We start from the raw sequence: 13963 nt of genomic DNA on the forward strand, positions 1-13963 counted from the left end.
CTCTTCTTGATCCATTGTTCAGTCTCGAATAGGTTTGTCTTTACCAAAAAACAGCAGGAATTTGTCCATCGAGGCTTTTTATGCTACTGGCTGCCTGCAGCTCAGGGTGGAGAGAGCACAAGTGGTGACAGTGCCCAGGGTTTTGCTAAGTGGAGCTCCTGATAGAGCAAGTGCCAAAATAACACGGGACGGTCCTGAGAGCTCGTGTCTCATGTAGTCGTTCTGATGTCATGTGGCTCCAACGTGTCAGTGCCTTTCTTCTCTTTTGAAACTTCCCCTCAGCTGTGGATCAAACGGCTTTCCAGAAGAAGCTCCGCGTGGCCCTGGAGAAGCACCCATCGTACCCAGGTGTAAGTAACTGACTGAGCTGTGGCAGGAGCCACATTGAAAGTGCAGCCCAGGTTCCCTAATCCTCTCGGTGCTTTCATCCCAGCATTTTGGTCTCATTGTTCTTCTGAACGCTCGGGAGTGAAGCGATGACCAGCTGGTGTGTCTTACCACTGAGATTGCTTTTGCACAATTCCAAATGCAAGTGCTGCATTTCCACTGCCATGCCCTATCACAGTAATTCACTGGCAATATTATTCAATAGAAACAGACTCTGAAGTGAGCAAAATCTCTACCTTACCTTTCTATTGAAGGCTGTGCTTGGTTTTCTATTAACTGGGAGCTGACAACATGAAAGCTGCCACAATGTGATGCTCCTCTCCAGCTAACAAGCCTAGAGGAAACTCCCGAGGCCAACAATTTGAATCCTGCAGATGTTTTTAGATGTAGATCTTGTCACATTGAATGTTGCTGTTCTCGCCAAACAGAGAGTTGAGGAAAGCCCTTTTAAGTCAAAGATGAAACAGGAGACTTGTTTTGTAGAGCAACTAATGTTTCCTTTGCGTTTAAAATAGAATTTATCTAGCATTCCTTCTGTCACAATTTCTGTCTCTGGCTACACAGCGTAGGAAACTTTTTTGCTGGTTTCATCGCTTGCTCACAAAGAGCATCCTATAGGACAGCAACTGATTGAAATTATCCACTTCTTGATAAGTCAATCTGCTTTCCAGGTTGTGAAGCAGTTTATCGGTGGATTGGAGTCTCACATTAAGGACAGAAGTCAGTTCAAGAACTGCCTCTTGCCATGCACTCCTGCACGGACTGAGGGGTCAAGGTTAGGAAAATGTACTTTTGTCCTCCCCTTTGGTCAGAGCTGGTCTGTACTTAATGCCTTATAGCACTGAGCTGAGTGGAGGGAAAAGCCATAGCTCAGGCTGATGCATGACAAGACCTGTGCCTTGTGCAGCACTGGCCAGTGTAATGCAATTCCCTACTAAAAGCAGTAATTGTGAAGTGGTAAGTCACAGAACTTACAAGCTGCCCGTGGGATGAGCTGAGTCCCCTGGCATTTAACTGCAAGATCCAATTATTTCACTATTCCGAAGCTTTCCATTGCTTTTGTTCTTGGCCAAAATACACTGAACTAACAGTGCTTTCAGCACTGTACCTGAGTCTTCAGGTTCATTCTGAAGAAGCAGACCCTGTCATCTTTTTGTTGAGTGTTTTCCCCTTTCTAATACGCGTGGGAAACCTTTCTCACACCCAACTGCTGGCTTTATGGCAGCTGAAGCCTTCAGTTTGTTGTGATGCTGGGTTAGGAACATCCAGCCAGCACGTAACTTATTTTTTTAATGGAATGCCTTTAGATTTCCAAACTTTCCTGTTCTAAAACATTGGAAATTCTCCCACAGCAAAGGTAATGATGAGATGGTTAGGATTGGAATTTGTTAAAACCTGGCAACTGATTTTCATTTTGCACTTCTAAAAGAATTCTGGCCTTAGAAGTCCTGAAAATGTATTTTCCTGGCAATGATTGAGTGAGGAGTATATACCCTAACGTACCATCTCTTTGGTTTGGGGGTGCTTTTGTGATATATATATATATCACAAAATATATACATATATATCTATATATATCTATATATATATATATATATATATAAAGTCATCATAAGTGGATTTAAAAAAAAAAAAAGAAGTAATAGGCAGAGGTGGTCTGCTCTCCTCATGTTCTTTTATGACTGCAATGGAATCTTTCACCTTGCAGGACTCTGGTGCACTCATACTGTGAAAGCCTCATTAAGCTGCTGCTTGGAATTAAGATCTTGCAGGTGGGTGCATCTTAGTTTGCTCTTTATGGTGGTATTGATTTATTTAGGGACCCTTTGCTGGTGTAAGTAGTGGCTGAGTAGAACTGGTGAGGATGCAGCTGGAAACGTGTCCCATTTCTTGTTTCCTTTGGCACACGGAGATGCTGTGTGCCTGGAGCACGTGGCACACAAGGAGAGGTGGAACTGGCTTTGTTTCTTCTTAAGAGGAGGATGTCAGGGGACCTTGTGGTCTGTACCTATGTAGTTGCATGGTGCAGAGAAAACAGCAGAGTCTTCTCAAAGGTAGATGGGCAGGATGAGAGATGGCAGCCAAGTTAAAGATGGGAAATTCTGATAGAATTGAACCACTTCTCTGGAGAATATTGAGAAAACTTAGAGGTGCTTAAGATCAGGTAAGTCCCTGGTCTGGCCTTGATGGTTAGCCCTGTTTTGAGCAAAGGCTTGGACCAAAGATCTCCAAAGTTCCTTTCAAAAAGAAACTCTTTAATGCTTTAATTACAGCCCCAAACAAGTATTACATGAAGACAATATGGAAGGAAGAGGCCCTTCCAAGACTTACTTGGATGTATAAGCAGCTCAGTTCACTTAGATCTCGTATCAGTCATCTCTGCTTCCTGCAGTTGCTGGTGGCAGATGTAGAAGTGGTTTAACAAGGAAAGGAAGGGGAAACTAAACATGGAGGTCCTAACACAAAAATGTCACAGCAATAAGGCACCTCATTCTCTTTTCATCCCCTTTTGTCTGTTCCCTTCCCAAATGTGGCCCCAAAGACAACTGCTTTCAGTCCTATGGTGCAGCTGCACTGGCTTTCCTGGGAACTAAAAACCAATCACACAAGTGAAGCAAAATGCACTGAGGTGAGATTTAAACAGTGTGGGTATGGTTCTAAGTGTGTTTCAAAGCATTGCTGTCAACAGCCAGCTCTGCTGGGTTGTGTAATAGCTGCATCAACACATGTGGAGTTGAACATGCAATCTCTCACCACAGAGCGAGGGCAGGCACTGGGGAAGAGATGTCTTACATAGGAAGTGTTTTTGCTTGTTGTTTGGATGCTCTTATGCTCTGTGCATGTTTCACCTTCTGTGAAAGGGTAGCTTTGGTAGCAGTGCCATGGTACAAGCAGTAAGTCATCAGCCTCACAGTGTCCTTTTGCCTTTCTTACAGCCTACTGTCGTAACGCTGCTGCTGGAAAAGATCCCCGAATTCTTTTTTGATGTGTGAGTACAGACTGTTTTCCCTCTATCCTGAAATGTACTTCCTGATTTTGAACAATCACCAGCTGTTTAACTGTTGTTTCAAATTTACTTACATGGATGTATTTAAAACGCTGCTGTATTTAAAGATATCATCCATCCATGTGTAAAATCATCTGTGGGTACCACGTCTTTAAAATGGTGGGTGCATGTGGCAGAAGGCAAATTCATAGAAGGTGAAACACATCCCCTCCTGATTCAATGCTTCTGTTAGCTGTTGGCACCAAGACTGGAAGTATTTCAGCAGAGGGACTGGGAGATATCCTGTTATTTAAACAAGGGGAAAGTGGCTGACAGAGTTCTGTGTGGCTGTTAGATGCAAGCAGACCTCCTTTCAAGAATGCAGTTTGTAGTCAAATGAGGAAAACAGAAGAAGCATCTGTTGTTTTTTCTTGAATGGAGAACATCGTGGCACATTTTGCAGTAGGAGGAGATCCTCTGGAGGTCTGAGTTGTTCAGCATGTCTGTAAGTGGGGAAAAAAGGAATGAAAAGTGAGGTAACAGCTGATGGCAGCAAATTTTCATGATCATCAAATCTAAAGTGGACTGTGAAGAGCAATAGAAGTTTCCTGTTTAACTGTGGGACAAGAAACAACATTCATTACAACTAATCTGTAACTGCAAATTGATTGGGCAATTTCAGCCCAAACTGACATAAAAGCATCTCTGAAACCTGTGAGACTGGTACGGTTTTCATGTCACCTGATGGACAGAGGACATCCAATTTATTAACCTACTGCAGGAATAGTGTGTAACCCTACAGGGTTCTGGGTTGCAGTGTGTAGAGATCTGAAATAACTGTGGTTGGTCCTGTTCATTTTTTTTAAAGGGGAAACTACTTGCAGATAAATGTACTGCTGGATAGTGGGGGTGAGGGACTGGGCACCAGCTTCTGCCTTGGGAAATTGTTTGTTGTTGGAGACTGAGTGGAAACTCAGGGATAACATGGCTCTGTGTATGCTCTGTTTCTTACAGCTTAGCCAGATGCATCTAACACTGCCAGCAGCTGGGGACAAGGACGCTGGGCTCAGGGGAGATTTAGGCTAAGCCAGCATAGCCACACTCATGGTAGCACAGGAGATCCAAAGCGAGGTCACACTGCCTGTGTTGTAACTACGATGTTGCCGGTAGCGTTTTGAGACAGGCTGTGGAATCCCTTATCTGTGTGTGCAGTGAGAGGCAGGGCTCCTTCACAGTGCTACAAGCTCTCCTTTTATATTTTCACAATGGGATTTGAATAGTTGGTTGATGTGACTTTCATTGTGTGGTTTTGCTGACCAGCAGCAAAGCCTTCCAGTCTGTGTGTGGATCTGACTCAGCTGTGCTTCACTTCTGTCGTTTAGTGTGGGCACCTTTGGGACAAACTTCCCTCGGCTCATTGTCAATCAGTTCAAATGGCTCGACAGTCTTGACAGCCAGGTGGGTACTGATGGCACAGCCCCTGTGTGCTTTTCCACTTAAGGTCTGAACACCTCTCAGGTGAGCTGAGGTCACTGTTGATCCTAATGCAAACAGGTGTTTCCATATTCACACTCAATACTCAATGAAATTTAATTCTTGTTCATGTTCTTTCCTTCTGTAACTTCTGAATGTCCCCTTTTATTTTCTTCTTCTCTTGCTGTAACTCTTCTTTTTTGTATTTTCTTAAAAAATTTGTATCTCTACATACCTATCCACATTCTGAAGCAGTTTCTGGCAGAAAGTTACAGTCTCTTATTTAATTTTAACAAGAGATACTGGATGCTTGCCAGCATCTGGGGATGGATTCTCTGTTCTGGCTCTGGTGGTTCCTTTCCTTCTTTCCCTTTCTATATCAGCAGCCTCTGTGAATTACTCTGTATTAAAGGGCTGTTGCTAAGGAGAGTCCCAGAATGAAGAGAACTAGGAATTCATGCTAGACTCTGGAAAGCTTGCTGTTGGGTTTCCCAGTTTCCTTCCCTCAGCAAGACATTCAAGTTCTACTTGTAAAAATGCTGTTGTTCCTGAAAGTCTAGACTACGATTCCCTGCTCCAGCAGGACAATGAGTGAAGGGACAGTTAGCAGAAATCCAAATGAATGGCTTGTGCATAATAATGTTGTCATTCTAAGTAACCACTTGCTAGTGCTAAGACTCACCCATTTTTACAAGTGATTCTCTTCTCTGCAGGATCTTGTCAAGAAGTTAATGCAGATGCTTAGTGTGTCTCCTGTACCAATCCAGCATGATATTATCATCAGTTTACCTGAGATCCTGGAGGATTCCCAGCAAAATGAAGTTGCCAGAGAGTTGAGGTACAGTTAGTTCTATTTTTTCCCCTCTTCTTTCTTGAATAGGAAAAAAAAAGTGTGAATGCAGGTTGCATGGGGACTGGCTAAAGCTGCATGGCAACAGGATGTTTTCTACATGATCTAAAACATTAAGTTCTTCAGTGAGTGTAGCACAGACTGATGATAGAGTCATAGAAGGGTTTGGGTTGGAAGGCACCTTTAAGATCATGTAGTTCCAACCCCATGCTGATGGTAGGAACACATCCTTTAGCCCAGGTTTCTCACAGCCCCACCCAGCCTGGCCTTGAATGCTTCCAGGGAGGGGGCATCTCAACAACCTCTCTGGGCAACCTGTTCCAGTGTCTCACCACTCTCTCACAGTAAAACATTTATTCTTAATATCCAGTTCAAAGCCATTTTCCATCACCCTGTCACTACGTGCCCTTATATTAAAAAGTCCCTCTCCAGCTTTCCTGTAGGCCCCCTTCAGGTCCTGGAAGGCTGCTATAAGGTCTCCCTGGAGCCTTCTCTTCTCCAGGCTGAACAGCCCCAGCTCTCAGCCTGTCCTTGTTGGGGAGGTGCTCCAGCCATCTGATGTCTCTGTGGCCCTTCTCTGCACCTGCTCCATCAGCTCCATGTCCTTCTTGTGCTGGGGGCCCAGTACTGGATGCAGTACTCCTGGTGGGATCTCATGAGAGTATAGGGGCCAAAAATCAGCTTCTTTGACCTGCTGGTCATGTTTGTCTTGATGCGACCCAGGATACAGTTGGTCTTCTGGGCTGCAAGCATGCATTACTGGCTTGATTTGAGTTTTCTATAAACTGAGACGCCCAAATCCTTCTCAGGGCTGCTCTCAAGCCATTCTCTGCCCAACCTGTATCTGTGCTTGGGATTACCCCAGCCCACATGCAGGACCTTGCACTTGGCCTTGTTGAACTTGATGAGGTTGGCTTGGGCCCATCCCTCAAGCCTGTCCAGGTCCCTCTGGATGGCATCTGTTCCCTGCGCCGTGTCAGCTGCACCGCTCAGCTTGGTGTCATCTGCAAACTTGCTAAGGGTGCACTTGATCCCACTGTCCATATTGCCTACAAAGATGTGAATGATCCAGCAGAAGTTATAAGCACTTAAGTGGAATCTGCCTGTGGTCAGTCATTCAGATATTACTAGAGGCAGCTTTGGATTTGGTCTGGGTTATGCTACAATAAGGGTCAACATTGCTTTTGTTATTTTTTTAAAAAGCTCAAAACACAACAAAATAGATGTGCTCACAAAGCAGAACCTTCTAATTATTTTATGCACTTCTCTCAAATGTATTTACTGACATGAAGAGCTGGATGACCTATTATCAAGAGAGGTCCTCCCAGAGAGTGCCAGCTTGTGCTGTCCCTTACACCTGTCTCTTCCATATGTATATTGATTTAATTACACGCACCAGTGTTTTTCATCCTGGCCATTACACAGTTCACTTGCATTTATGCCTGTACCAATTATCATTTCACTCTGCTAGTTTTATTTCAGCCTGCCCCTGTCAAGTACATCCTGTTTCCTGGACTCAGACTTCTGTATCTCTATTTGTATTTTTGCAAAGTTGAGAATCTAAAGGCTAGCAGCAAGACACTTATTTGTGTATTCTCAGTAGCCCCTACCCATGTCTGGTGTGGGAAAGTACTCAGTGCTTGTTACAACAAACTAGGGAGCATTCAAGAAGCAGAAAGATGAAATTTTTCACCTCACATTATTAATAGTTTCACTTGAATTGAGAAAGTTTATAAGGAACTTAGATGGCAGCCAAGAATGATTACATGAATTCCAGGAAAATGAAGTCCACAATGCTGTTTAAGCACAGCTACTGTCCCTTGTTCAGTAGGTTGCTAAACTTCTGCTTGCTGGAAACCAGACCAGGGACAGAGGTGTGACTGTAGTGTTTAGCAAAGCAGGTGTCCATCAAGGCTTCACAGAACATCTTTGCTAACAAAGCATTGTCCAAAACATGCACGTAAAGCAAGAAACAGCTGTAGATGGCAAATCAGAAAACAGAGCAGAAACATCAGGACTGGAAACTTACCTTCTGTCTTAACAGCCTCTACGTTGCCATCTTGGTACCTGGTCAGCACAGGGTTCTCAGCTTCAGGTCCAAGTAAAGCCCCAGCTGTGTACCTGAGAACAGAGCTGTGCTGCCCACTGCTGCTGTGTGGAGCTTTAGGGAGGAAATTGCGGAAGAGCTGGCTGGAGTCTGACCCAAGAGGTACTGCAGGGAAAGCCAAAAGGCCCTTTCAAGGAATCTTTTATGGCAGAGGCACCTATTACAGCTCTGACTTCATGGATTGTTTGCTGAAGTGTCCTTCCATTCCTCATCTTCTCCACTCCTGGTGAAGCAGAGGATGTGTTCCCTTCCCAGCTTTGCCAAAACGTCCCTCTCAAGGTTTTCTCTTTACTCAGTCTTCCCTGTTTCTTGTACACCTGCTAATATCTGGGGCTTAGAGCCCTCCAGTGGCTTGTAAAGGTCCTTTGTTAAAGGCAAGGCAGTGGCAGCACGTTCTCCCTTAGGTATGAAGTCAGGTTAAGTAATATACCAGCAATCTCCCCCCCCCTTTTTTTTTTTTCCTGTTATAATGAAACCAGGACCTACTGAATTTCAGGTGTTTGCTTGAGGTTCCTGCCAGGCTTTTCTCCATGCTCCCAGTTATTCCAGTGTTGAAAAAGGTACAGTCATCATATCAGCTCCACACCAACACCCACAGAATTGTAATTTATTGTGTTCAGAGAGTGATAATTTAGGGAGCAAGGTTTCTGTAAAGTCAGTGTTGTATGTTTTGTGGTGAACACAGAAACGACTAGAATCCTGCAGTTTATTAAACATGAATTCCTGCTTTATATTAAGAGGGTGATTTGTTTTCCTTTCCTTGCACATCAGCTGCTTACTAAAACAAGGCAGACGACTCACAGTTCCAATTCTGGATGCTCTTTCTCGTTTGGATCTTGATGCAGAACTTCTGGCTGAGGTAAGAGCTTCTACTGGGTGGTAGAGCAAACTCTTCCAGGCTCTTCCCTTTCGTAAGCCAGTTAAAAATGATGGTGCCAAGCCCTTCCTGGAAGTGCCAGGTGATACGATAAGGAGCAGTGGCCACAAATTACAGCCTGGGGGTTCAGGTCAGACACTTGGAAAATGGATTAGGGTCTACAGCACTAACATGGACTATGAGAGGTAGCATCAGGGAGGGGAATGGTTGTGTCCTGTCTGAAGATCCTCAAGGTTTAGCAAAGCTGAGGCTAGTCTGATCTGGTAACGGTGATATTCCTGCTCTGAGCAGAAGGCTGCATCAGGGTCCTCCAGAGATCCCTCCCAGCGCCTGCTCTGTATCTCTGTGAGCCGTGTGATTGCAGCCAACCCCTGTTGCTCTCCCCTCAGGTGCGGCAGTGTGCCATGAGCATTGTGCCTTCTGTGAAACTGGAGGATTTGCCTGTGGTCGTAAAATTCATCCTGCATGATGTCAAGGCTGCAGATGCTGTAGAGGTACGGAGCTCTCCCTGTACTACAGATGATAAGTTTTATACTCCAGTGCAGGTTTTCAGAGAGGCTGTTCGTTCAGCGCACAAAGGTGCATGCTGTAATAGTTCCAAGTAAAATTTTAGTCTTGTCAAGGATCAAAGCAGGTGTGGAAAGCAGCTGTCTTTTGACATGGATTTGGTTATGCTTTGAGGCATGAAATTGAAATCTACCCCTTTCTGCTAGCAGGTTTTTCTCATTTGTTTAGTTAGAACTTGTAATTTTCTTTTCGTTGTCAATGTTGTGAAATTATGTTAAGCTCCTAGACTGAAGAACTCTTTGAGGCAAATTTAAGCCTTTGAATTATATCTTAGAATTTGCACTCATTTTAAGGGCTTTTAAGGGTTCTAAACTCCTAACTTGTTCAAAAGAGCAGGGATTGTAACTTGGTAATTCTCTTGTTTCCTCCACCAAATTCTGTTCTAAAAGCTCCTTTAAGAACCATCCTTTTTGCAATGTTTCTATGTTTGGAGGACTGTTCTCATCCTCCCTTGTAAGACTCCTTGGTTGAGCCAACCTTGCTGAATGATTGAACGTGGGTTTTTATCATTCTTTGAGGAAACCTCAGGAGAAGTCAGATATGGATTCTGATCTGCCCAGATCTTCAAGGGAGATCACTGTGAAAAATGTATGCCTATAACGTGCAATCTATCTTATGCTGATCTGTGGTTTGACAGCCCACAATTCCTGTGGCTATTTTATATCCTGTCCTGCTGCTAAACAAGATAAAATTAGTTAAAGGCAGCATGTCATGAATATAATGGAAACTTCATGGGGTAACTTAAGAAATCCTTTTCTGCTTTCTGCCTGCATGCACTTATGCCATCTTAATTTCGTGAAGAAGTAATTAAAAAAAAGAAAAAAAAAAAGTTGAACACAGCTAAATGTTTAGATATCATCACAAATAAGTGAGTATTGGATTTGTAATTCTAGGGCTATTCTGGGGGATTTTAATTTAAATTTTCCTTAGTCTTTTTCATTCCCCCCTCATATGTCAGAAGGTTTGTGCAAGGATCTGTGTGTTACAGGTGATTTCTGATCTTCGTAAGAGCTTGGATCTGTCATCGTGCGTTCTGCCACTGCAGATGCTAGGTTCCCAGAGAAAGCTTAAAAGCCAAGCTCAGGCCAGGTAACTATTTCTGTCATTCTGCAGTGATGAGATGGTACACGAGGCCTTCATCTCTTCTTTATCTGCTCTGAGAGATGCACCTACTTACATTCATTCTAATTTGTCCTAAGTGAAGGTGCTGACACTTCTGTTCCTTCCTTGGTGCTCGCATAGCGCGTTATCAGTCCTTGTCCAGCGAGCTTCCCCCACAGTGCTTGTTGGTTGGATGAAGGTTGAGGAGCTGTCCTGGTTTGAGGGGAAAAATTCAGCTATCAGAATAAATCTACTGGGAAACAAAATCTGTCCTTCGTTCTTGGTGTCAGCTTCAGAGGCTGATTTGGCAGCTGGGATTTATTTTCTTATTCTGAGCAACTCACTGCTGTTCTGTGAACACCCTTCTAGTGCTCAGACTCCACAGACAATATACTGACATGTTTCATCGTAAAGCAGAAATGCTCACCTTAATCCAGCAGCTCTCCCACCTTATCCCTAACCCTCATTTTTTTTCTTTTGTCTTTCTGCACTTATCTGGTGCGTTAACAGTGCCCTGTGCATAGCTTACCTCCTTTCACTAAAGTCAGAGAGAAGGCAAGAGGCCGTCTGCATCCACACCTGCATGAGGGCACGTGGTCCCATTTGTAATGGAGGTGTTTGCTGCAAGTTGATCTTTAGGTTCCCCCTAAGTATGTCTTTGGTCCTTCACTGCCTGCTTCCACCCTGTTGTGAACCTCCCTGCCCTTACCAAAGCATTCCTCCTACAGGATTGCTGCTTTTCATGACTGCTGTGATTGCTAGGCTGCCTTGTCCCTTTCACTGCAGTATCTACAATGGCTGAGTCATCTTTTCTGGTCGTTAACAGTTCTTCCATGAGCCAAATGACCACCAGCCAGAACTGTGTGAAGGTGCTTTTTGATGTGATCAAGCTAGCTGTAAGATTCCAAAAAGATGTCTCTGAAGCTTGGATTAAGGTAAGATGCACGTGTCAGACCTCGTTTCCTCACATAATTTAGTCAAATATGAAGAAGTGAACGTTAGCTCTGATAGTTACTGATAGAGATTTCATTCATTTCCAGAACTTTAGTTTTTTGCAAGACCAGTGCTGTTTGAAAATATCCATGCTGAATTCTCATGCCTTCTTTTGGCTGCCTTCTGAATTCTGAATTTGCTGGTTTGGATAGCTGACCTGTTGCAGAGAAGTGCCTCGGTGTATGCCTTTTCTCATTTGTCTTCGTGTAACACTCATGGTTTTAACATACAGTACTGTGCTGTAACCTAACAGCTTTCTTCATTTTTGGTTTTTGTTTTTTGCTCGTAGGCCATTGAGAACTGCACGTCTGTATCTGACCACAAGGTAATACTTCTGACTCTGTGCTTTTCTTAGTGAGTGTCCTTTTCTGGTGGTTCTCATAGCTCTCTCTATGGGCACAGATGGAGAGATCTTTCTAATCAGAGTAGAAACCACCAGTGATGTTGGCTGGGTGGTTCTGTTGGTGTCTGACTTATTGCCACTGTAACAGCCATTCGTTTTGTTATTACTCTTTAATTCATCCCTTCCATGCATCAGGAGACAGAGTTGAGATCTCTCCTGTCGGAATGATGAGAGTTCTGCTGTAATTGTGGCTGTCAGGGGCTTTTTGAGCTCTTGATTTCCTTCTCAGTTTTGATTTCAAAGCGTGTAGCTGTCTGGCATGTTTCATGCCTTTTCAGCATAATGATTAACAGCTGTTTCTTCCTAAAGGTTCTGGATCTGATCGTTTTGCTGCTAATCCATTCTACAAACAGCAAGAACAGGAAGCAAACTGAGAAGGTATTGAGGAGCAAGATTCGCCTGGGCTGCATGCCAGAGCAGCTGGTGCAGAATGCTTTCCAAGATCATTCCATGGTCAGTGCTGACTCTGTGTTGGGACTCTCCCTTCTTCATCCCTCAAATGTCCTGTCAGATGATGATTTAACCCTGTGCTGCATTATGTATAGTTCAGAGTTTCTTGGTCACTACTCAGTCTCGCAGGGCATTTCTCCTCTGTCGTAGTTGTCTGTCCTTTAAGAGAACAGTTTTTCTTTATTTTGGTGCAAAACCCCTCAGCCTTTGTTATAAACCTCAGGTCTCCACTGCATGTTCCTCACTTGCTGTTGTCTCCCACTGTGTTTTTAGGAGTCAGTAGGTTTATATATCATTTTCTGTGTGCTGTTTTTTGTATCTATGTGTATGTGTGTCTGTGTATGGCATGTGTTTGCCTAATACTATGAGAAAGCAGAAAATATCTGAAAAACTGATCAGAGTTTTCAAAACTGAAAAGCAATACAGTGCAGGAGCAGGGGGAACGGGTGAAAAACACTGTTATGAATTTAAAGTAACCTATGTCAGTAACACAAGCGGGGACTTCTATTCCATTTATTCTGAATGTAACTGCTTTTAATTCAATTTTAGCTGAACAGCCCTTCCTGAAGAAGTTAATTAGGCCACTTTACATGAGTGAGAGCTTGTTCAAAGCTGCTTTAAGAGATTAAGCTAACTTCACTCACAGAAATCAAAATTACCTTTCGTATTGATGTGACAGTACTTCTGTCACAGTAGTGCCAAGAGCATGTCTGCCCCATGGCTTTTAATCTGTGGTGCACTGCTGTGAAGCGACTTCCCATGGTGTCACTGATGAGGGATTCTCTGCTGTGAGCCCTGCAGCCTGGCGTAACCCATCTGAAAATTCTTTGTGTGGGCAAGGTTAGAGAAAGCCATTCTGGTCTGCCTTATCTGCTCTTGTTGCCCACTTCTGCTGGACTGGACAGCCTGGAAAAAATCTACTGATCCAGACAAAGCTTTTGAGATGAGCTGCAGCACGTTGTATTATATTTCTATTTTTCAGGTCATCAAGGATTTCTTCCCTTCAATTCTATCGCTTGCCCAGACGTTTCTGCACTCTGCACACCCAGCTGTGGTCTCCTTTGGCAGCTGCTTGTACAAACAAGCTTTTGCAGTCTTTGACTCTTACTGCCAGCAGGTACAGTGGGATAGATGGCATTTGTTTTATTTTCGTGTGCTTGCACTTTGTTGGAGGGTGTGTGCCTTCATCCTTCAGAGGAGGGGATTTCGGGCAACCAGAAGCCTTTGAGAGAAATCTCTGCTATAGAATAAGCCAAGAAGAAGATCACAGCTCTGGTAGCAACTGACTGAGACACAGAGACTGCTGAGAGGAGCAGGGAGCAAGTAGGCAGATCTCAGAAGTGACGAAACAATAAAACAAAAAACAAAAACACTCCACATATGGAGCAGGGGGGACTGTGCTGTTCTTTTTTGCAGGTCAAGAAGCAAATGTTTTTACTGAGCTGAAAGCTGGACTGAGCTTCAGGGTCACAGAGAAAATTTGCTCATAAATTCTTATTTCTATTCTGTGTTCATCACTTTGAGTCTCCTCTGTTTTAAAAGAAAGAAAAAAAAAAGCCACACACGATTCATATTGAAATACTTTCCTTGGAGAACTTACTGCGTTGAAAACACACAGCTTCCCCTCAGAGCTCTGACCAGCTTGGACTTCTTTTGCATACTCCGAAATAACTGCAGGCCAGACTTTGAGTGTGAGAATAAGGAAATCTGGGGACCAAAGACAGCTCTGCAAATTCTTTTGAATATATTCGCACTTTTTGGACACAGAA

General features: G+C 43.7%; 1 protein-coding gene across 1 annotated transcript in view; it reads left to right on the forward strand.

Moving 5' to 3' along the window:
• Nucleotides 1-13963, forward strand: part of FANCD2 (FA complementation group D2) — a 44767-nt gene that overhangs the window by 2200 nt on the left and 28604 nt on the right. The window contains exons 4-16 of the mRNA XM_042885505.1: nt 283-350; nt 1059-1162; nt 2096-2159; nt 3324-3376; nt 4756-4831; nt 5560-5684; nt 8575-8662; nt 9070-9174; nt 10236-10336; nt 11175-11283; nt 11631-11666; nt 12054-12197; nt 13177-13311. Of these exons, the coding sequence (XP_042741439.1) occupies nt 283-350; nt 1059-1162; nt 2096-2159; nt 3324-3376; nt 4756-4831; nt 5560-5684; nt 8575-8662; nt 9070-9174; nt 10236-10336; nt 11175-11283; nt 11631-11666; nt 12054-12197; nt 13177-13311 (1208 nt within the window). The remainder of the gene's footprint in view (nt 1-282; nt 351-1058; nt 1163-2095; nt 2160-3323; nt 3377-4755; nt 4832-5559; nt 5685-8574; nt 8663-9069; nt 9175-10235; nt 10337-11174; nt 11284-11630; nt 11667-12053; nt 12198-13176; nt 13312-13963) is intronic.

Source organism: Lagopus leucura, unplaced genomic scaffold (genome assembly GCF_019238085.1).
Source record: "Lagopus leucura isolate 7727_CA_CO unplaced genomic scaffold, USGS_WTPT01 Super-Scaffold_100050, whole genome shotgun sequence".
NCBI lineage: Eukaryota > Metazoa > Chordata > Aves > Galliformes > Phasianidae > Lagopus > Lagopus leucura.